This window comes from Primulina huaijiensis, chromosome 2, assembly GCF_012295235.1.
Source record: "Primulina huaijiensis isolate GDHJ02 chromosome 2, ASM1229523v2, whole genome shotgun sequence".
NCBI classification, from domain to species: domain Eukaryota; kingdom Viridiplantae; phylum Streptophyta; class Magnoliopsida; order Lamiales; family Gesneriaceae; genus Primulina; species Primulina huaijiensis.
The window spans coordinates 29,247,866-29,268,349 of NC_133307.1; the positions used below are offsets into that span (position 1 = coordinate 29,247,866).

At 33.8% G+C, this 20,484-nt stretch overlaps 4 protein-coding genes and 1 long non-coding RNA gene across 8 annotated transcripts; 3 read left to right on the forward strand and 2 right to left on the reverse strand.

Moving 5' to 3' along the window:
- LOC140971405 (zinc finger CCCH domain-containing protein 20-like) lies at positions 1 to 1,359 on the forward strand. The gene has a single exon (XM_073433662.1). The coding sequence runs from the start codon at positions 65 to 67 to the stop codon at positions 1,031 to 1,033; it is 969 nt and encodes a 322-aa protein (XP_073289763.1). The 5' UTR covers positions 1 to 64; the 3' UTR covers positions 1,034 to 1,359.
- A 1,651-nt stretch (positions 1,360 to 3,010) lies between these two features.
- LOC140971406 (meiotic nuclear division protein 1 homolog) lies at positions 3,011 to 7,232 on the forward strand. Of its 3 annotated transcripts, none has more exons than XM_073433663.1 (10): positions 3,011 to 3,100; positions 4,815 to 4,895; positions 5,523 to 5,639; positions 5,782 to 5,820; positions 5,907 to 6,014; positions 6,111 to 6,173; positions 6,260 to 6,311; positions 6,452 to 6,496; positions 6,608 to 6,687; positions 6,861 to 7,232. In XM_073433663.1, the coding sequence occupies exons 1-10, from the start codon at positions 3,098 to 3,100 to the stop codon at positions 6,951 to 6,953; spliced, it is 681 nt and encodes a 226-aa protein (XP_073289764.1). In that variant the 5' UTR covers positions 3,011 to 3,097; the 3' UTR covers positions 6,954 to 7,232. The 3 variants fall into 3 exon arrangements, with proteins under 3 accessions (XP_073289764.1, XP_073289766.1, XP_073289765.1); XM_073433665.1 differs by having other exon boundaries at positions 3,074 to 3,100; positions 5,448 to 5,639; XM_073433664.1 differs by lacking the exon at positions 3,011 to 3,100 and adding an exon at positions 3,117 to 3,370.
- Positions 7,233 to 8,993: 1,761 nt separating this feature from the next.
- On the forward strand, positions 8,994 to 9,532 carry LOC140961322 (uncharacterized). The gene is made up of 2 exons (XR_012172328.1): positions 8,994 to 9,187; positions 9,338 to 9,532. It is a non-coding gene; the product is annotated as an uncharacterized lncRNA (long non-coding RNA).
- A 5,384-nt stretch (positions 9,533 to 14,916) lies between these two features.
- On the reverse strand, positions 14,917 to 17,982 carry LOC140971407 (vacuolar protein sorting-associated protein 32 homolog 2-like). Of its 2 annotated transcripts, none has more exons than XM_073433667.1 (7): positions 17,752 to 17,982; positions 17,458 to 17,579; positions 16,467 to 16,566; positions 15,841 to 15,926; positions 15,649 to 15,740; positions 15,418 to 15,532; positions 14,917 to 15,330 (listed from the first exon to the last, which is right to left on the reverse strand). In XM_073433667.1, exons 2-7 carry the CDS (start codon positions 17,527 to 17,529, stop codon positions 15,139 to 15,141), a joined length of 657 nt encoding a protein of 218 aa, XP_073289768.1. In that variant the 5' UTR covers positions 17,530 to 17,579; positions 17,752 to 17,982; the 3' UTR covers positions 14,917 to 15,138. The 2 variants fall into 2 exon arrangements, with proteins under 2 accessions (XP_073289768.1, XP_073289769.1); XM_073433668.1 differs by having other exon boundaries at positions 17,458 to 17,541; positions 17,752 to 17,956.
- A 1,104-nt stretch (positions 17,983 to 19,086) lies between these two features.
- LOC140971409 (small ribosomal subunit protein eS30z/eS30y/eS30x) lies at positions 19,087 to 20,401 on the reverse strand. Its single transcript, XM_073433670.1, has 3 exons — positions 20,252 to 20,401; positions 20,015 to 20,152; positions 19,087 to 19,340 (listed from the first exon to the last, which is right to left on the reverse strand). Exons 1-3 carry the CDS (start codon positions 20,253 to 20,255, stop codon positions 19,294 to 19,296), a joined length of 189 nt encoding a protein of 62 aa, XP_073289771.1. The 5' UTR covers positions 20,256 to 20,401; the 3' UTR covers positions 19,087 to 19,293.
- Between the last annotated feature and the right edge of the window lie 83 nt (positions 20,402 to 20,484).

A 20,484-nucleotide genomic window follows, 5' to 3' on the forward strand; every position in this document is an offset into this window, starting at 1 on the left:
ACAAACATCCATTTCAATCACACAACACAGTTCCATTCCAACTCTTCAGCAAGTGAATGATCAAATGATGCTCGGAGAACGAAGCCATGTTGCTACGCCGTGGCCCTTCTCCGCCGAAGATCACATTTCCATCTCGCTCACCCCAACTGTCGCCGCTAACTCTTTCTCTTCCATGGACGATTACTACGACGGTTTGAAGGCGCTTCAGGTCTACCTCCCTTCCAACAACAATGATGCGGTCTTCCCCGAGCCGGAGAGCGGCAGCGGGGGGGAATTTCCGGTGGATGCGCACTCATGCGATCAGTTTCGGATGTTCGAGTTTAAGGTGAAGAAGTGCGCGCGTGGAAAGGCGCACGATTGGACCGACTGCCCTTTCGCTCATCCGGGGGAGAAGGCCCGGCGTAGGGACCCGAAGAAGTTCCACTACACGGCTACCCCCTGCCCGGATTTTCGCAAGGGGAGTTGCTTCAAAGCCGACTCGTGCGAGTTCGCCCACGGTGTGTTTGAGTGCTGGCTCCACCCCGCCCGCTATCGCACGCAGCCATGCAAGGACGGGATGAACTGCAGGCGCAGGGTATGTTTCTTCGCCCACTCGCAAGACCAACTCCGCGTCCTGAGCCCACGCGCCGAGTCGGTTTCTTCGCCGATCGAGTCGCCGCCTATGAGCCCAATGATGTCTAACTCTGTGAACGATATGGTGCTGTCCCTTCGCCAGCTGCAGCTGAATAAACTGAAGTCCATGTCTTCTTCTTGGGTTGGTGCGGGCTCTCCTCCCAGGATGCTGATGGCCCGGAACGGGTACTTGAGCCTTCCCACCACCCCGACGAGGCCCACGATGGGCTGTGTAGACCCCTGGGACATCTCCGTGTGCGATGAAGAGGAGCCCATGATGGAGAGGGTTGAATCAGGGAGAAGCCTGCGGGCAAAACTTTTCGCGAAGCTGAGCAAAGAGAATCCTCTGGAACGGGTCGACCCGGATCCGCAGACGGACACAAGCCCGGAACTTGGCTGGGTGTCAGACCTGGTAAAGTAGACCATTTCTCTTGCTAAATTTTGTGAATAGCTGCTGAGAAGATGGTGTTGTGGGGAGGGGGCAGAATGGTCTTTTCGCAAGTAACCATTTGGGAAATATAATTATTATATACTAAATGAGTGTTGATTTCCATGTGATAATTATACTAATTGATGAAATCTGAAAAAGAGTAACTGAAATTCTTGGAACGAGCGAAGAAGAAGATCGTTGGTTTTATTTATTAAGCTTGTTTGTTTTATTAATGTTACAATTATTGTAAATATCAATAATATCATTGTAATGCGTAATTTTCCTTGTTTTATTGAAGTGATTTTGATTTTTGAGTTTGAAGATGTTCAAATTTCAGTGTTTGTATTTTTAGCTTGTATATGTAAATTGTGGTGATTTAATTTGTACTTCCAAATCGATAAGCTTAATTAAAGTACATGTAATAATGGTTTGTGGCATCATATACGGTTAATGTTAAAAAAAAAGCTTAAATATCGCCCAATTTTTTCATCACGAAACTTCGGTAAAAAAAAAAAAACAAAAGAAAAATTATTATTTAATTGGCATCTTGACGGTAAAATACAAATTATAAAATACATTACTTCTTTTACCAAGACACCAAATAAATAATAATCTATTATGTTTGATACGTGTCAAATAGACTATTAGCTATCTATCAGCTTGAAAAATCAATTGAAAAGATCTTTTGTGACATCATAAAATTGTTTATGTGGTACAACATTTTATTTTAATTAATTTATTTTGAAACATACGAATATATGCAATATCAAAGTGCATGATGTATGCACTTTTACATATTGTTTTTAATATAAATTTTCAAAATATATACATATATATGTATACACAGAGAGAGAGAGAGAGAGAGAGCCTACCTGAAGGATATGGGATTGAACTTGGACATCGTCTAAAATGTGATTTTTGATTAAAATAATATATATGTAACAGAAGGAGAAAATATATGTTGTATTTAATTTGAATCGAATGAATAAAATAGATTAAATAGTTGATGAATTGGTCAAGCCCCCCCTGCAAGGAGACAGACAAGTGGCATACGCGTGTCCCGCATCATTGCGTGTAGCTACTGGAACTACAGAGATGGTGAAAAGTGTACGTGCACTATCCTTTTACCTTTTTCTTTTTTTTTTTTCTTTTTTTTTTCTTTTTTTCATTCCACGTCTTCCGGAACACCGATTTGATTTTTATTATCTTATATTATTGCTATTTCTTTTTTATTTTTCTGGAAATTTATTTGCAAATACGTGTGTAAAATATAAATTCATATTTCTATAAGTTAAAATCTCAGCTAAATTGGAAAAAAAATATATGTCTAAATTTTATTTTAAAAATAATAATTAAATTATGAGATAGAGTTTAAAATAAAATAAACAGTCTAATCCCGTATAAATTTAATTTTTTGTTAAATTAGAATTTAAGAGATTTGTAATTACTACCCAAAAAAATTCACGTTTATAAAAATAATTTAGGGATCATACCTACAAGTGACCCCAACCCTAGTTAGCATCTACAACATAGGAGATAATCAGGTCATTTTTGTATACAAGCAGGTCTCATGCTTAGATCGATCACAAGGCTACCCAAAATCTTCCGATTCACTTAGTTTTCACCTTCGTGTTCGATTCACTTACGCTCGACCGACGCATACGCATGCACTCAGATGTTTATTTTAAGCAGCTAGAGCCATTGTATGCTTGCTGTGTTGCCTATATTTTGTATGCATGATGACTACTTAATTATGTAACTTCAAACCTAACGTTTCATTTTTTTTTAACAAACCTAATGTTTTAATTTTTCCTACTAATTTAAATCCTGCCTCAACTCATAAATCTGGGTCTACACCGAGGCTGACCCGTATCTATGGGCCTACACCAAGGCTGTCCCGGCCCATTTACGAATGTGTCAAAAATTGTGCGGAAGATGTATTATTCATTTGATATTTAAAATCGCGAGAAATTCTTATTTTTTTATTCCATTTAAAATTGACTGTGTCATCTGTACTTTCAAAATTCATTGCGCGAATCCAGCTTCGATTTCACAATGGTACCTGTTATTTTTTCAAATGCTTATGTTTATTTGATTTAAATTTTTTGGTTTTATTGGCGCTATTTTCTTCCGAGTAGGTTTAGAAGCTGAATCGAGCGGATTTGCGCGTAGATGTTGGGAGTTATCGGCATTTATTTACCTATAGTAGGTTGTTGTTTAGATAGTTCAATGTGTTGGATCAGTGGGTTGGGAAGTGAAATAGGCGAGGACGTGGTTTTGGAGAGCTAAGGATTTCAGAGGAGTGAAATTAATGGCTTGATTGTGAAAGTATTTTCTTAGATTTCGTTTTGGTTATATGTGCTTTTTCACGATGTTTATGCTCCAATTCTATTTTGTTCACCATCTTATGGTTCACTTAAACCTTGCACTTCTTGCTATTTTGTACTTTGTTTATCTAGTTATTCATGTATTTTGGATATTGAAAATCGATCACGTTTCTGTAGATTATGAAATTCACGTTTCTTGATTATTGAGTCTGTTCAATAAAGCATAGTTACGAGACATTTGAAGATTTTGAATTTTTCTCTTGTATTCGTGTTAAATATGTTGTTTGTTTCCCATTTCTGAATTCTGACTGATGCCGTCAATGTTTTTGCGCTCATGGTTCCCCGTAGTTGTGGCAGTAACCAGCATTCTAATTCTCTAGCTTGTTCCATGTACTATTACATCAGACAGCTCTACACACTTTTTAAAACATTACAAATATATTGCCCAAAAACGATACTGTCAGTACTGATTGTTATAAATAGAGGGCGGTTGAATTTTTTTAAGCAATAACATTTTCGTTCCAAACCTATTGGGTTGTTTTTAAGCCCAACAATTCATTATAGAAGCCTCATGGACGTTTCTTATGGGCCGAAGCTCGATTGGCCCAAAAATACAAAACCCTAGAATCGAATGACTTCTTCTTGTGTTCTCTTACACACCTCAACATCTTCTTCTCGTCTTCTCTTTAAAGCTCGAAACCCTAGCTCAAATGGCTTCTTCTTGTCTTTTCTTTACACGCCTAGGCCGCTTCTTCTTGTCTTCTCTTTAAAATTGATGTTCTATCTCGTTTTTCTTTAAAACTCGAAACCCTAGCTCAAATGGCTTCTTCTTGTTTTCTCTTTACACGCCTCGGCCGCCTACTCACCTGTCTCGACCGCCTCGCCCACCGGATAGCTTAGGGCCACCTAAAGAGACCGCCTGATGCAAAGGTGAGGTGGCCGAGGGCAGCCTACCGCCTGGCTGCTGCCTTGACCGCCATTTAGAACACCGCGGTGCCTAGGTGGTCATTTCGACCGTCATTTAGAACACTGCTTCAAAAAGATATGTAGTCATCATCATATCTATCGCCCTTTGTTCTTTTTTTCCATGATCATTATCCTCTACAGTTTAGTAACTATTGATAATATCAAGAATAGAATCATAGTCTAAAAACACAATATCTAATGAACAAATTATTTTCATGAATATTTTCTGTTCCATATTGAAACAATGCCTGTTCCATTTGTTATATGCTGTTTCATGTCCAAATAAGGGTCCTTCCTCTGTTTTTTAGAAATTCACACTCTGTTTTGTAACTAATACAAGCATGAAGCTGTGGAACAGAAACGGCTGTTCAAGTTCTGTTATGTCTATCCCGTTCATTCTACAACCATTCAGTCAAAATCATGGTTGGCTGAATAAGTCATTACATTGAAAATTCTAACTTCCTATTGATTATTGTCAGTCTAAAAAAAGAGGACTTTCGTTGGAAGAAAAGCGCGAGAAAATGTTGCAAATTTTCTATGATTCACAGGACTTCTTCCTTGTAAGTATCCGTGACTTGTTTATAATCCAGTTTGAGATGTGTTTCTATTTGTGGTCACTGAGGATGACGGGCTTTATGACTGTTTCTAATGCAATTTCTATTTAACATATCATCTTGTGCATATTTTGCAGTTTTTTTAACTCTCTTTTCAGCAACAAATTGCTGGATCTTCCTTCTGGTTATAAATGTTTTTCATTTCTTGTTCTATCTTTTTTTATTTGAGATACCCATAGGAGCTTACCAAGTGTTGTCTAAATTATGTATGTGAGAGGAATTGAATGTTGGAAAATGTCTTATGGCCAGAACTATACTCTATCAGAAAGGTCATTGTTTTGATTCTTTGTTTACCCCATTGTTTTTTGTATCTTCAGATTTTCTAGCTCAGTTTTCTATTACTGTTAGTGTCAATTGCTGTTGATCACTTTTCAAATATAGCCTAGTGTTGTAGATAATTATGGAAATTTGATCCATTGAATTTATCCTTGAATATACTTTACCATTGTGTTGGAGATGATTTTATTGAACTTAAAGAATGTAAGTAAACCTCTGTAGGGAGCATCATCATTGGCTTAGTCTGCTGTCCTTGTCCCCTTTAATGATGATTGATTGTGCCGAATTTTGTTTAAGCTCAAGGAACTTGAGAAGTTGGGCCCAAAGAAAGGTGTCATAATGCAGTCAGTAAAGGATGTAATTCAAAGCTTGGTGGATGATGACCTTGTTTTCAAGGACAAGATAGGAACTTCAGTGAGTTAACTTGTCCAGATAGTCTATGGGAACAGTATATCTTCTTTGAACTCGTTCTTTATGCATTATATCATTCCCCTTTGACATCTTTGCAAAAGTTGCCATAATAACTGTCCTTGAATCATATCATAATAAAATTCAGGTATATTTTTGGAGCCTTCCTAGCTGTGCTGGCAACCAGGTGATCTGACATTTCAATTCATATCTGGAAACTTGAAGTATATTTTCAATCCCCGATTATGCCAATACATTGGTTTGTTTCTACAGCTAAGAAACATACACAAAAAGCTCGACTCTGAACTTCAGTGTTGTAAAAAACGATACATAGAACAAGTTGATCACTGCAATTCTCTGAAAAAGGGCCGAGAGGAATCTGTGAGTGCATTGTTTCCACATCTATGCTTTCTCATAGCTGCATAACTTATTTTCCATGTCATATTCAATGCCTTATTGGCTTCATTAATATATTAGGATGAACGAGATGAGGCACTTGACGAGCTCAAAGCCATTGAACAGAAATATAATGAGCTTAAGGTTGAGTCTTATATTTTCTTTCATCGAGATAGATATTCCATTTCCAATACTTTGACCCTGAAGTTGATTGTTGTCTTTCTTCTCAGGATGAGATCGCACAATATGCTGACAATGATCCGGCTACCTTTGAAGCAATGAGTTGGGCATCATCATCCTCTTCTGTTTCAGAAATTTAAAAATTTACTGACTAAAATTCAAATGAGAATTCTCTTGTGACCTCTATGGTTCTCAATGACTCTACTGTCTGCCGTGTTCTTAACTTTGATGCCTGTTTGCAGAAAATACTATTGAAGTAGCCCATGCAGCAACCAACAGATGGACAGGTTATTATTATAATCCAATACCCTTTCAATTATTTTGAGATTCCCAAAACTGGTGCCCCTCAATTATTTCCCTGATCTCCCTGTCTATCACGTTCATGTTATCCTTTACAGATAACATCTTCACTCTGCGACAGTGGTGTTCAAAAAACTTCCCTCAGGCAAAAGAGCAGCTTGATAACCTTTACAACGAGGTACGTAGTTTACGTAGTAGCACTTGAATCTAAGAATAAATCTTATTATCTCCAACAAACAAAGTACAAAAACTAGAAAAAAAAATGGAACTTCATATCTTATGACTTAGATCTCTGCTGCTTCTACTTTCTAGCTAGCACACACCTAAACATTTTTCCATCATGTTGAATAGGTAGGAATAACTGATGACTTCGATTATGTGGAGTTACATGCTGCTATTCCAATCTGCTCTATCGGAGATCAGATGCCTGAAGTTGATATTTAATCTGCATAAATCTGGTAAAAAAGTTTATACCCGGGTTTAACATTGCTATCGGACAATGAAATTTCTAAAGGTTTTCCTTCATTTGGTATAGCCATCGCCTATCAATGACTCAGCAGTTTTAGATAGCGAGTTAACCAACTGAACCTTCTTGTATGTTGTGTGTGATACCATGATATATAGATTTCCTTCCTATTCCATTCAATAGATAGATCTAACTCTATAGAATGATTTTCAATGGATGGTGCAAATTTCAAGTAAAACCCTCACGGGCATGTTTCATATTTTAACGTCAATTCATCCTTACTGTATTTCACTATACAGAATTTACAAGATCCGTTACAAATGGTTCCCGTGCGCGTCACATTTTTTTTTAATACAATGGGGTGGAGGATTTCTAAATTTTTCCTTACAATTTGTAATTTAAAGTGGAAAAATTCAAGAGTTGAGGGGATTTTTTAATTTTAAAAAAATGACGCATCAATATTATTTTCGATAATCCCCACTTTTGGTCATTTTATTTTATCAAGTGACACTGAAATATCAAAATTAGTGTTTGTAAACTCATTGTGTTTAATTTATATGTATAGATGTGTATGGGTATAGATTTACATTGAAATCTACATTAATAAAATTAGTTTTGTGAACTCATCTTATTTAAAACACGTGCATTTAAATATGTAATAAAACTCCTAGCGTTATTGGATGAGAAATTAGTAAATTGTAGTTTGAATTAAGTTAATCGAAAGTTAGGCATATCAGAAATGGCCTTATCGTCATTTCGATACTCTTTCGTTCGCATTTTTTTATTGGTTGGGACAAAGTTTAGTATATGTATTCATTGTTTTATTTAAATAATTTTCTTCTTGTTTTAGAGTGAAACATGTACTGGTGCTCTGAGTCTTGGACGTTGGCTTCATTTTTGAAAAAACATTACACATAATTAAATTTCAATTTCAATCTGGAATACTTTATTTCGCGACTCTTTCTCTATGATAAAACCATTAACAATTATATATAATTGGAAAAATAGCAATAATGTGTTTGTATGAATAACTTTTTCTAATTTTGGTACTCTGTACTGTTAATTCCATTCTTTGATTATTATTATTATTACTTTTTTGTAATTTTGGTTCTTTTTCCGGTGTGATGCTAATATAGCGCTGCGGTGGCATTGAAGTGTTCAATTAATGTTAATACTGCAGCAGAAAAATGATTAAAATGATCAACAGTTGAAATACGTGTGATTAAAATTGAAATTTTACAATATCAAAAACCAAAATCGGAAATTAATTTATACAAAATCAAAAATATACTTTTTCGAATATAATATACAATCACAAGCGAGGGAAAAATGTGGTTTGATCCGACCGGGCAAATGCCCTCCGAGGGCTATAAAACAATTATCTATCTTTGCGTTTATTAATCAAATCTATTCATTTGTACGAGAATAAATGGAAAAAAATATTATATGTTATCCTAATAATCATTTTGAGAGATTTATCCAGTTGGGCCATCCAAACATTTCTTTGCAACTTTCCGATGCAATGCCGAAGTCATATCCCAGAAGAAACAGCAAAGCAATGCCGACATGCCTTAAAAAAACCATCCCTTTCAACTACAATAAAAATAAAAAAAAAACATGTACGATTTTCTCGCAATACATTTGGAGAAAAAGTGAATCCAACATTTTCAATTTAAGTTTATCATCACCCACTTTTCTCAAAAGTTGGGAGTTTGAATATACCCTCTCATATACATGTTGGAACCTATGCTATACAAATACACATTAGAAATTTGGACTTATGATTCTTGATTCCAATTTCATTTTTCAACAATCTAAACATTACATTTGATCGTCTTCGGGACATATACAATTATGACACATTAACAATTTCGATAAAATCCATCGATTCTTCTATTTTATCTTGCAAGAGAAATCTCGATTCTTGATTTCGGAAGAAGATTGTATCTAGAAGCTAAAAGGGAGTCGTGATAATTTGCAAGTACAAGACTGGTACACGGGGAAAAACATGGTCAACATTCAACAATCAAAAATTTTTCGGGGTTTTCAAGATTCTTGAGTTTTCAGAGCAAAAAATTAAGGTGAAAGGATTATAATGGAGATTTTGAGATTGTATTCTGTGATGGCGATTTTCGCTCTTTTCTTGGCTTTTATAATTCCGGTCAATTTCCTCAGCCAGCACCAGCACCGGCACCACCCAATTCAAATGATGGTATGCCTAATGTTCCCATTTTGTCTTAATTTTTTTTTTCAAATATAATAATATATTTGGGATTTTTCGAAAACTTTATGAAATAATAGTTTTTTTTGCTCTAATTCATTGGAGGGTTTTGATTGATTTGTTTGTTTGTGGTTTCTGTAGGGGTGTCAATTGATCAAGGAGTGGCTTATGTGTTGTTGCTGGTTGCTTTGGCTATCACCTACATGATTCATTAATGGAGCACAAAATATTGTATAAAAACAATCTCAGTTTTTTTAGTGATTGATAATTATTCTCTGAGGATTGTAGCATTTTATACATGTGAACACAATTCTTTTTATGAAGTCCGATTGATTTCTTAGGTCGTATCTCTTCGTTCGTTTTGTTTTCTGCGATGAGCGATAGATTTCTTTGTTTATATCTCCCCAACTTCTGTAATGAAGAGACAAGAAAAAAGTACGATGCGTGTACTTCAAAACCTATAGTTTCAAATATTAATTAGACAAATGTGATACATGAACAACGATGCTTGCTTTGAATTTTTCACAGTTTCAGAGTTGGAAATGATTTTTTCAATGAGGTGCCAATGATTAAAAGTTTATTATTTATTTTTAAATACAAGAAACATCCTAAAATATTTTATTCAGAATATTATTTAACAGAAATGAAGATAATTAAATTTATAATGGCTGGATTATGAAAATATAATTGAATATTTATGTTAACTAGAAAAAGAAAAAATTGAATATTTTTTTTGCTAAAACAGTAATAATTTGTTTTATTTTGGAATATAAAATATATACTAGTTAAAACGTATCAGAACTATATGACACAAATCTACATCCAATATATGACTAAATAATTAAACAACCCCCTTCTCTCGAGAAAAAAGTAAAANACATGAAACACTACATACACATGGATCTATTTAAAGTTTATAATCTCATTTATCGATCTAAAACTATAAAAATACATTTGAAATCCAAATACATCCCAAAAGATCATTTGGTTGTGTGATTTCAAATTCCGTGGCACATGGCCTTCAATTGCATTTTTCTCCATAACCTTCAACTGAGTCAAACCTAGTACCTCTCCATTCTTGCCCATACGAGTCCGAAATTAACCCCTCCTTCAAAACTTCATTAAGCTTTCCAAGGCTCAAAGTTTTAACATTTTTCTTCCCCTAAGCTTCCAACAAATGCTCGATTGTTTATCAGACAAGCATCTGAGCAATACATGTATATTTCTTGAAGGTCGTGAACTTTATGCTCTTTGAGTTAAATGTGGTAATTACCCTTCCAAGGCTGCTCATTTGGTAAAGAATTGCTACAAAGTGGATAACCACATATGTTGACTCTTGGCAATTACTCAGAGAAATTAATGACCCAGGCTGCAGCAAGCAGTTGGTTTTCATGGCCAGATACCATAAAGAAGAAACAGTTTCAGCTTGTGAACAACATCCTTTAATTTAACCATCCTTGTAAGATTTTGCATTAATATTCTTAAAAAATATCAACAAATCTTAGATTTTGGTTCTTAGAAATATCGATAAATATTTGATCATATATCAATATTGATCAATCTTAAGTTTAGATCAATTTTATTCATAAATATCAATAAATTCTTGATCTTATGTCAATATTTAAAATTATGACAAATATTCGTCTTAAATCAATATTTTTGGGAGTATTGATAGATCTTACATCCTATATAATATGTATTATTTGAATAATGTTGATAGATCTTAAATTTTTTACATCAATATTCTTAAAAAATATGGACAGACCTTTGACCTTGGATTAATATTCTTCGGGATATGTTATATCTTTGAATGATAATTTTCAAGAATATTGAAAAATTTTAGATTTTAGATCAATATTATTTTTGAATATTAACATATGTAAAACCTTTATCAATGTTTTTTTAAGAATATTGATAGATCTGAAATCTTATATCACAAATATTGCTATATTATTAAAATAAAATCATGTTCACGAGTATCAACATAAAACTAAAAGTTGTGTTTTTCTAGATAACTACCAAAAAGAAAAACATTCACGATGATAAAATGTTATAAATTTAACAGAATAAAGAGAAGAGAGAACTGAGTTAAGAGATCAATTGAACGATTTAAGACTATTTTCTTCATAATTAACCTAAAACTATAATGTATAGGATACAATTATGAATATAAATATGTAGATAGACTAAATTGATATCTATGCTTCATTCCAGCAATGATTGATTAATTCCACCTCACCGTTACATGTAATGGCAATCTTCATAAGCTGCAAAGCATCAACATAGAAATAAAAATAGGTTATCTTGAAAAGCTTATAAATATTACTATATTAAAAGATTTTTTTAAAATTTTTCTTACAGTGAGAATGTTTTAAAATAACGACATAAAATGTATAGAATAATTTTATAGTCCACGATTACTCTAATATGCTCTCATACTACATATAATAATAAATATAAAGACAAAATCGAGAGGAAATTTTTCTTACATGGATCTTGATCAACTATATGACCAAGTATGATCCAACAAAGGCCCGTCTGACGATAGAAGAAATGGAGAGCATACGATGCATGGTTAAGCACTGTGTTGGGCCAATAGCACGCGCCACCTTGCTTAATTGCGGCACAGTTGACACCGGATTCACAGACAAAGCGTTTAAATGCTAGCAATTGAGCGTAGGAGGCATTGGGGGACGCCATGCACCATGTACCTGGAACCTGAAATAAAAATTTATAGTTTTTATTATCAGGAATATTATTAATTTAACCGATATATTATATATATACCCCCGATGAATTTTACAAAATCAACTATATATATATATATATATATATCAAGATTTTTATATATTTCTATGACTATTTGGATCAGGTCAGATTCGATATTTTAAATGCAATATAAATCGACATCAAATAATAGCAACTTACTGGTATTTTGGCATGGCATTTCCATGCAGCGACTGCGAAAAAAATTGAAACAAGAAGAAGAGAGATATTTTTCTTGTAGATCTGGCAAGTTGTTTGTCTTTAAATATATGTGAAATTAATGGCATATTAAATCTTTTCGAATCAGTGAATCTGAAAAAATATACGATATTATATCTCAAATATCATTATGGTATTTACTTTATCCATGAATAAGTTTATAATATCAAATCAATTACTCTGTAAATTTTTTTAAAATTTAATCCATATGATAATTATATCTAAATAATTTTTTTACTATATAAATTACGTTCAATTTTATATACTCATGAGTACAACAATTCAGTTAAAAGGGAATTTATTAAACAAATTGGGTGTGGTACATCGAATATTACACAAAATATAGCAGAATAATAAATCTTCTAATCAATCTTTCATTTATAATTGAAATCTTTATATTTATTGAGAGATAATTAATATTTAGTTATATTAGAATTGATTTTTTTAAAACTAATTAAGATATAAATTATTTCACTACGATCAGAATATTGTCTAATTAACTTTGACTCCATAGCTGATCAGAAAACAATATCGTATATCTCCTATATAGCAAGTAACCTTTCTTCCGGGTGTTGAACTTGAAGCATCGAACCGGACTCGACGTAAGCTAACTCAAGGGGAGTATTATCCAAGTTTATATATACAACTCCTAATAATTTAATTCAGTTGATGTAGGACATCTAACACGCATCTCTCACGTCCAAAAATAAACATCTGGAGCGTGAAATTTACAAGATATTAGTGAGTTATCTATAAAGACAGTTCAATACATAATGATGAGTTTGTGCTCTAAATAATATTAAGATTAAAACTTGAGTCTAATTTTACCATAAAAATGAGCTAAAGAAGGAAGATTGTTCAAATCTATAAATATACAACTTATAATAACTTAATTCAACGATACGTATTGGGAGTGAAAGATTCAATTGGCAGCCTTCTTTCTTTTCTTTTATGAACAATTTCTCTTGAAGTTTCCTTTTTTTTATTTTTTTTTTATTTTATGAACAAAAACGACATTTCAATCTACATTTTGATTTACACCTTGTTTTCCCCTTCTTTTTATTGGTATTATCTATTTTTTCTGATCTACCCCTTGCGAATAACCCCTATGCTTCATTTTCTCCTTACCTACTTCACGAAGGATCGACTTGATTATCCAGATATTAGATAATTGTGTTGCATGCTCGTTCCAAGATGCCTGCCTTTTCATCCTCACTCAGCGTTGATGGCAGTTTCTTCTCCCCTTCGAGAGCCTTAGAGAAACTCCATCCATGCCACTACAATGGTGTTAACACCATTGTAGTGTTGAAATATTTGCTCCAATGCAACTCTACATTTAACGCTGGAATAGGTTGACTCCAATTCTCACTCCAGATGTGGCGCAGTGCTGTAGCTGCGCCACACACACACACACACACACACATATATATATTTGAAATATTTTATATTAGTTTAATTTTTCAATTAAATAATAAAACTTATAAATTATTATTTTAAAAATTAAATAAATATTAAGTTAATATTTTTTAAAAATTTTGAAATTTTAATAATAAAAATTTTAATACTTTGATTTAAAATTAATTAAGTATAAAAATATAAATTTTTTTAAAAAAAACTCAAGTTAAATTATTAATGCGTTAAAAAGGGTACAAATTACGAACAACCAACGACAATACGAAACAACAAATAACAACAACAACAACTAATAAACAACAAAATTACAAAACATAAAAAGATTACATAAAAAATAGATGTTTAGTGATAAGGTAAACCAGAACCCGATCCTCCAATATCTCCAAAATAAGATCCAAAGTTGTCATTATCTCGACGTTCAGCTTCAAGTCTTTTTTGCAAAATTTTTTGTTGTTGATTTCTAGTGTACTCACGCAGAGTTGAATCAGTAATTTTGCTCAAATCTTTTTATAAAATTCTATCATCGATTTTTCTTTTCTCCTGTTCAAGTCTACTCTTTTTTACTTCCAATGACTTGTATATTTTTTTCAAAGAATATTTTGATTAATTTTTTTATATGACATAATTAATTCAAATAATTTAATACTTTATGCGAAATAATTAATTCCAATTTTAATAATATAAATTATAAGTTTTAATTATTATCGTATTATCAAACTATAAATATTTATTAGGAAATATAAATATTAATGTTGAAATAAAAAAAATATTATGAGAATATTCGATTGTAGTGCGAAATGTAGTGCAATGAGTTGGAGATGATTTATTGATTCACCAGATAATGTATATCGATAGAAAGTGACTCAGATAAACACGTATAGTGTTACATAATCGTATACCTAATACATATATTTATATCCATCCTAAAAGGTTTTTTTTTTTTTAAAAAAACGTTCACATTTTTGTTCAAAAATTCAAATAATTTTCCTTCAGTATTATTTAAAAATTATATTATATATATTTATTTTAATCAGAACTAGTACAATTACGTTGAAATTGAATGGAAATATTTTAGACAAGATGATATAAACTTGAAAAGGCACCTTCCTACATACAAATCATCCAAAAAATGTTCTCATTAAGCATCCAAAAAATGTTCACACCTTCGTTTTATTTCGCTATAGGTTCATTAACAAAGATTTCATTGACAGGACTAGTGTATAATCATATCTCGCTTATCGGGGACAAGCCAGATGTTCGAACCCTTCCTTATATTTTTCTTCCTATTCTTGTATTTGTAATTTGTAAAATATCACCCAAGAAATTTAAGATTATGAAGTAAAATTATTTGGTTGGCACTGAAGACTTTAACCAGAATACATCGATAACCTAGCACATATATTTTACATCAGATGATTACAAACAAGAAGCCACTGTTCCAACCAAGTCCGAAATCCCAATGCTTATACATTATACAGTCAATTGTAGATCGCCTGCCTAGAAAATACACTAAATTATCGATCCAACCAAGAAAACTGACTCACTTACAGTGCCATTTCTGCTTGCAAAGCAGCAAGTTCGTCTTCCTCCTCTGTCCGTCTCTGAGGGACTGGGCGAGAAGGTACTCTGCCTGATGGGACGTGCACTGGAGCAGCTGGGGCGGTGGTTGCAGGCTGAAGAAGCTGTTCCTCCAACTCAGCACTTTCTAATTCTTCTAGTTCCGCCTCCAGTTCATCCTGCGTTAGCCAAACATGTTTAATTGATAGATGAGAAAATCACAACACAAGAAAACAAACTTTGGTACTGAGAAATCGGCCGGAAACCTCGTCAAAATCAGCTGCTGCACCAACAGGTGTAGCCAGGGCTTCCTGTATTAGCTTCATGTTCTCCGTCTGCTCATTTATCTGGTCCATCGTTTTGTCCACATCATCGATATTACTGTGTGGAAACAAACATTTTATAGCAAGAAACAATGGGGATTGAAAGCTAAATAAATCAAGTGCTTGTGATCATTTTAAAATATTCCGAACAGTTAATTTAGTCTGTTTACTTACGTTGCTTTCTGCATTGCTTTCATTGCAGCCGCTCCACTTCTCAAGGCATCTACAGTATCGGTAGTAGCTTTTGCACCTTCTAACATTATCATCTACAAACATTTAAACAGGCCCAAAGCAAGTAACGTAAGAAGAAATTCATCAAATAATAAAGGAATTTTATTCAAAACATTCAATAAACATCAAGTATACCTGGTCGTGGATTCGAAGCTGGAAATTTGCAAGTTGCCCCATCTGTTCTTCATAGAGTTTCTTCCTCTTCAAACACTGTATAGCCGCTGTATTAATATGTTTTGCGAACATAAGTCAGTTGAAGAATCCCAATAATTTTTTTTACATCAACTTAGTAAGGAGAATCGGTAATAACAATAAGGCTGGCTCTGTTCAAAAATCACACAAAAGAACAAATTGCACCCGTGAAAAATGACCTAAAAAACTTCCCTGTTCAATTATTTATCAACAGGGAATCAATGAGATTCACACAAGCAGAAATATGGGAATGCAAGTGAGAAACTATAAAAAGACAAGACTATGTGCAAGGAAAAACACTAATTTGCTGCTACATAAAAAACTAGAAATCAGATAAAGAAACCAGGGGATCTACTCGAATATGAATACAGGGATAATGATAAACCCGATAAGCATACACATTTGTACACTGCTATCAACATCTTTGATAAAGAACTTTAGATCATTAACTGAATTCTAACTACAAACTAGAAACAGAACCATTTTCCACAATGAAAAAAGAGTAAGAGAAACAAATTTTCAGGGGTTAAATGAGGAGAGGGAATGCCTGACAATAAACACGATCATACCTCTCTTGTTCTTAGCTTTTGTATAGTTTCTGGCCTTCTCAACTTCTGCTGAAGCCTTCTTTTGAAGGACACTTTCCTTCTTCTCGAGCATCTCGAGAGTCTAGGCAAAGGAAAGGATAAATTTTTCAGTATAGAAACAGGTAGATAACAACCAAAAATCATCAAACAGATAAAAAAATCTAGTTAGAATACAAAGGTGTCATATTTATCTTCAGATCATATTTAGTTCTCAATCAGAAATAGTATTATACTCTTACTTATTCTATCTAAGTACACAAAGTAGGGAGATACACAAATATGAACCGCTCCACGGTGCTGGTGTTTACCCTTCAAACCCCCAGGAGCATTGAGCTAAAGAGACACATTAGGCAATAATAATATACCGATGTTACCTTACTCTCAAATATTACTTAGTTTTGGCCACCAGCGTATTATATTGAATCCACTCCCCTCCAGCATACCATACTAGTTTTCTAACTTTTGGTGTAGACTTTACATAACTGAATTTCAGAAACTAGGCATAATTCCCAAGCCAAAGAGGCAATTTCAACAAAAAAAAAAAGAACACAATTCTATAGTTCAAAAACGATTGTTGGCATCAAGAAAAAGTTCCTTTCATACAAAAGAAGCACAATCCATCAACAAAAATATAGAATCTTGATTTCTAAAACGAGGTTACAAGAATCACATGGGGAGGTTTATCAATCCACAATACTGAAGGAACGATTTTAAACTTATCAGGCAAGCAAAAAAAATGTATTAAATAATCTGCCGGCCCCCTTTCCTCTGAAGAAATACTGGCATCTAGACTACAGTTCAAACAAGATCCAGATTGTCCAAAAAGTTCATCCTCTTATTTTCTCCAAGATATCCTCACGTTCATCACATAAAAATTCAATCTTCCATATCAGTAATCGTCATTAAAGACACACAAATCCACAAAGTAACCATCTATGCAACATCAGACTTCGCACCAAGCAAAGAAATATACCTCGTTCAATTTATCAAGAGTGGCCAGAGCACTAGTCTCTTGCTTAGGCTTACCCAAAATCCGGGAAAACATCTTCGATTTAATCTGATAAAACAATTCCGCGGCGATCACAATTCCAACCTCTTCAAATAATCCCATCAAAACCGCAAGATAAGAACCAACCATCAGAAAATAACGACAAAAAAATCCAATTACAGATTTAAGCGATCACTACAAATTTCCTCAAATAAAAATGGTAAAAAAAATCAAATATTTCATGATTTCATCAACCAAAACAAAAATTCAAAACAGTACCTCAGAATCAGCGGTTCAGAAGATCAATCGATTCTAAGTTAAGACCGCGAGGAAGCGTATTCCGACTGTTTGGTTTGTGGGTTTGCTTAAACGCGTTGATTATTCGGGAAATGTTGATTTTATAATTTGAGAAAATGGGAAAGTTAGGAGCTTTCTGGTGCGGAATCGCAGTCTATACGGCAAAGCATTTGAATCTGATGACGTAGAAATCCATTATGGTTCGGGTCGGGCTGGGGAATTACAACGAATCTTAGCCGTTGGATTTTGGTCAAAGACTCTGACTTTTTTCATAGAGCAAGAAATTTTAAAACTGTCGTCAAAGTAGAACTCATCTTATCAAAATTCGACAATATTTCCGCGGCACCTGCCCAAAAAAAAAAAACAGAAAAATTGCCAATTTTTTTTAATTTTTATATTGTTATACTTGAGATTTGTAGATGATACTTTATCAGTAATTTAATTAATTTTAATCAAATTAATACTAGTAGAATCAATTTCAATGTAATAGTCGTTCTAGAAAATGAAATAACAATAACTATTTTTTTGGGTTATTTGTAGTTGGTACCGACTATGGAGTAGGAGTAATTTTTATTTTGAGTTTACTAATTGACCTTATCCGATCTTCCAACTACCAAACGTATAGGATTCTAAATTATCCAATCGACCAAGTTCTTTATCAAATTAATTGAATTAAATTTTCACAGAAAATTTGAAAAAAATCAATTATATAACTCAAAATAAAGAAACGCAACGGAAATGGACGAACTAACGACTCACATACAAAGATTTTTTCTCTAATTTTTTTTGAAGTTAGAATGATTTTTTCACCCTATCCGGAAAGATCTGAGGCGATTCAGAGTCGCATGACCCATAGGGTTTGCTATCTTTTAATCAACTGCTCGAACCTTTTCCCCACGTTAGACCACATGGATTGATTATTATTAGCTTCACGCATGGATTCATCATTACTAGCTTTATGAACTGGATGAAGCTATGCTCCACCGGGGTATTGGATCAGTGGGCTGTGCTGCACCTGCACCTGGAGTAGATCTCTGTTGCAGCATAGCCTCCGATCAGATGAACAAGAACTTGTCCAATTCCAGTTTTTTTGAGATTGTATCATGTCAGACTATTGATCGAACTGTTATCATTGGCTTCATTCAATGTATTTCGACAACGTGCAAATGAATGAAATACTATGGCACAAATGCACGGACACTTGCAAATTTCAGCAACAGGAGGTTCACATCTATATGATGATATTTTCTTCATAATCATACATTCACAACACCTGAATTTATTTTACCAACATATAAATAAAGTCAAAACAAATGCAAGACTCACCACCACCACTAAAAGTTGGGATTAATAGTGTACTTAATTGAGTAATATGTATGTTCAGTTTCAACAAAGTAAGAAGCAAAATAGAAATGGCACACCAGTTGAATCCCAGGGCTTAACAAAACTATGGCGTCAGAAAGGACAATTAATCCAGTTCCAAAATCTGGTTCAGCCATGGCAACTACACAACTATGGCCTCTTTCACTTCTCTGATGAGTTTGGTCCTCTCTTCTTACCAAAGCCAACAACTGCAAACAGTTAAAAGAAAAACGAACAACAAATTCAACTTCACAACTACTATCTTTGATAAAGCATCAAATTTTATCCATAACAAAGGAATCTAACGAGCTATAACCGAAAAAAATGCATTTCCATCTATTATCCAGTCATCCTGCAACATGATTATGGTGATATTCTTCTCCGACAATCAATCAATTTTTTGTGAAAAGAATATATTTAATATTTTCCCTAATCAAAAACATTACCACAAATAACAAAGATTTATTACCGAAAAATAATGACCGGACAAAAGGCGGTAACTTCGTATATTATCTTGTTATTGTAATTTTAACTTTGAACTTCGATATGATCCCAAGTGGGAAAAAATTTCCAGAAAAATTTAAAAAATTCCACGCTAGGATTAAAATTGATTAATGGATCAGTAGTTAGAAAACTAATACCAATAATCACTTATAGTAGTGAAAATGAACTTTCACCTATAATTTACTTTCCACAAGGTCAAACAGGCTTACTTTAAGCATAAACAGCCTTAACAACATATTTTCAAGTAAGACAAACTAAAGAAAATGGAATCAAAGACAAAATATGGAAAAATTTACTTTGATCGGTTTTTCCAGCAATCTAAACTAAGTCGTGCGGAAACAAAATAGAAAAATCCACAAAAGGGGGAAAATTAGGTTACCGGCAGTGACAAAGCGGCGGTTGTATTGCATGCGCTTGTGAGCACGGCCGCGGGGCTTCTTCTTCTTGTCCTGCTTCGCCACCTTCGGCGTCTGTCCTCTCACCTTTCCCGCACGCGCTAGTGACCCGTGTACCTTACCTGCAATTTTTCACAAAGAAACAACAATCGATCGAAAATTATCCAGATTAATCAATAATTTATAGGGAGAACATATTAAAAAACTCTTTGAAAACATACCCATGATGATATATTCTACAACGCTGAGATGCCTCTGGGGTTCTTTCTGCCGCCGAAAGGGGTGCTTAAACGGAAGATGTGGATGGATGCCTGGGGTTAGGGTTTTAACTGTGTTTGGATTTTAAACGAGTTCGAACTGCAGGGTTTGGAAAGGGGCCATAAACCAGTGGGCCAAAAACTCAAATATGAGCCGGCCCAGAAAATCTAATCCAATTTATTTAATTAAAAATAAA

What these genes read in the sequence shown, in the direction of transcription:
- LOC140971405 (XM_073433662.1), top strand. Translation starts at nt 65, where the DNA reads ATGATGCTCGGAGAACGAAGCCATGTTGCTACGCCGTGGCCCTTCTCC.
- LOC140971406 (XM_073433663.1), top strand. An exon ending in ATTCACAGGACTTCTTCCTT is followed by an intron (nt 4,896 to 5,522) that starts GTAAGTATCCGT and finishes ATTTTGTTTAAG; the next exon opens with CTCAAGGAACTTGAGAAGTT. An exon ending in CTAGCTGTGCTGGCAACCAG is followed by an intron (nt 5,821 to 5,906) that starts GTGATCTGACAT and finishes TTGTTTCTACAG; the next exon opens with CTAAGAAACATACACAAAAA.
- LOC140971407 (XM_073433667.1), bottom strand. Translation starts at nt 17,529, where the DNA reads ATGTTTTCCCGGATTTTGGGTAAGCCTAAGCAAGAGACTAGTGCTCTG. An exon ending in CTCTTGATAAATTGAACGAG is followed by an intron (nt 16,567 to 17,457) that starts GTATATTTCTTT and finishes TCCTTTGCCTAG; the next exon opens with ACTCTCGAGATGCTCGAGAA. An exon ending in AGCTTCGAATCCACGACCAG is followed by an intron (nt 15,741 to 15,840) that starts GTATACTTGATG and finishes AAATGTTTGTAG; the next exon opens with ATGATAATGTTAGAAGGTGC.
- LOC140971409 (XM_073433670.1), bottom strand. An exon ending in CCGCCGCTTTGTCACTGCCG is followed by an intron (nt 19,341 to 20,014) that starts GTAACCTAATTT and finishes AACTGTTTGCAG; the next exon opens with TTGTTGGCTTTGGTAAGAAG.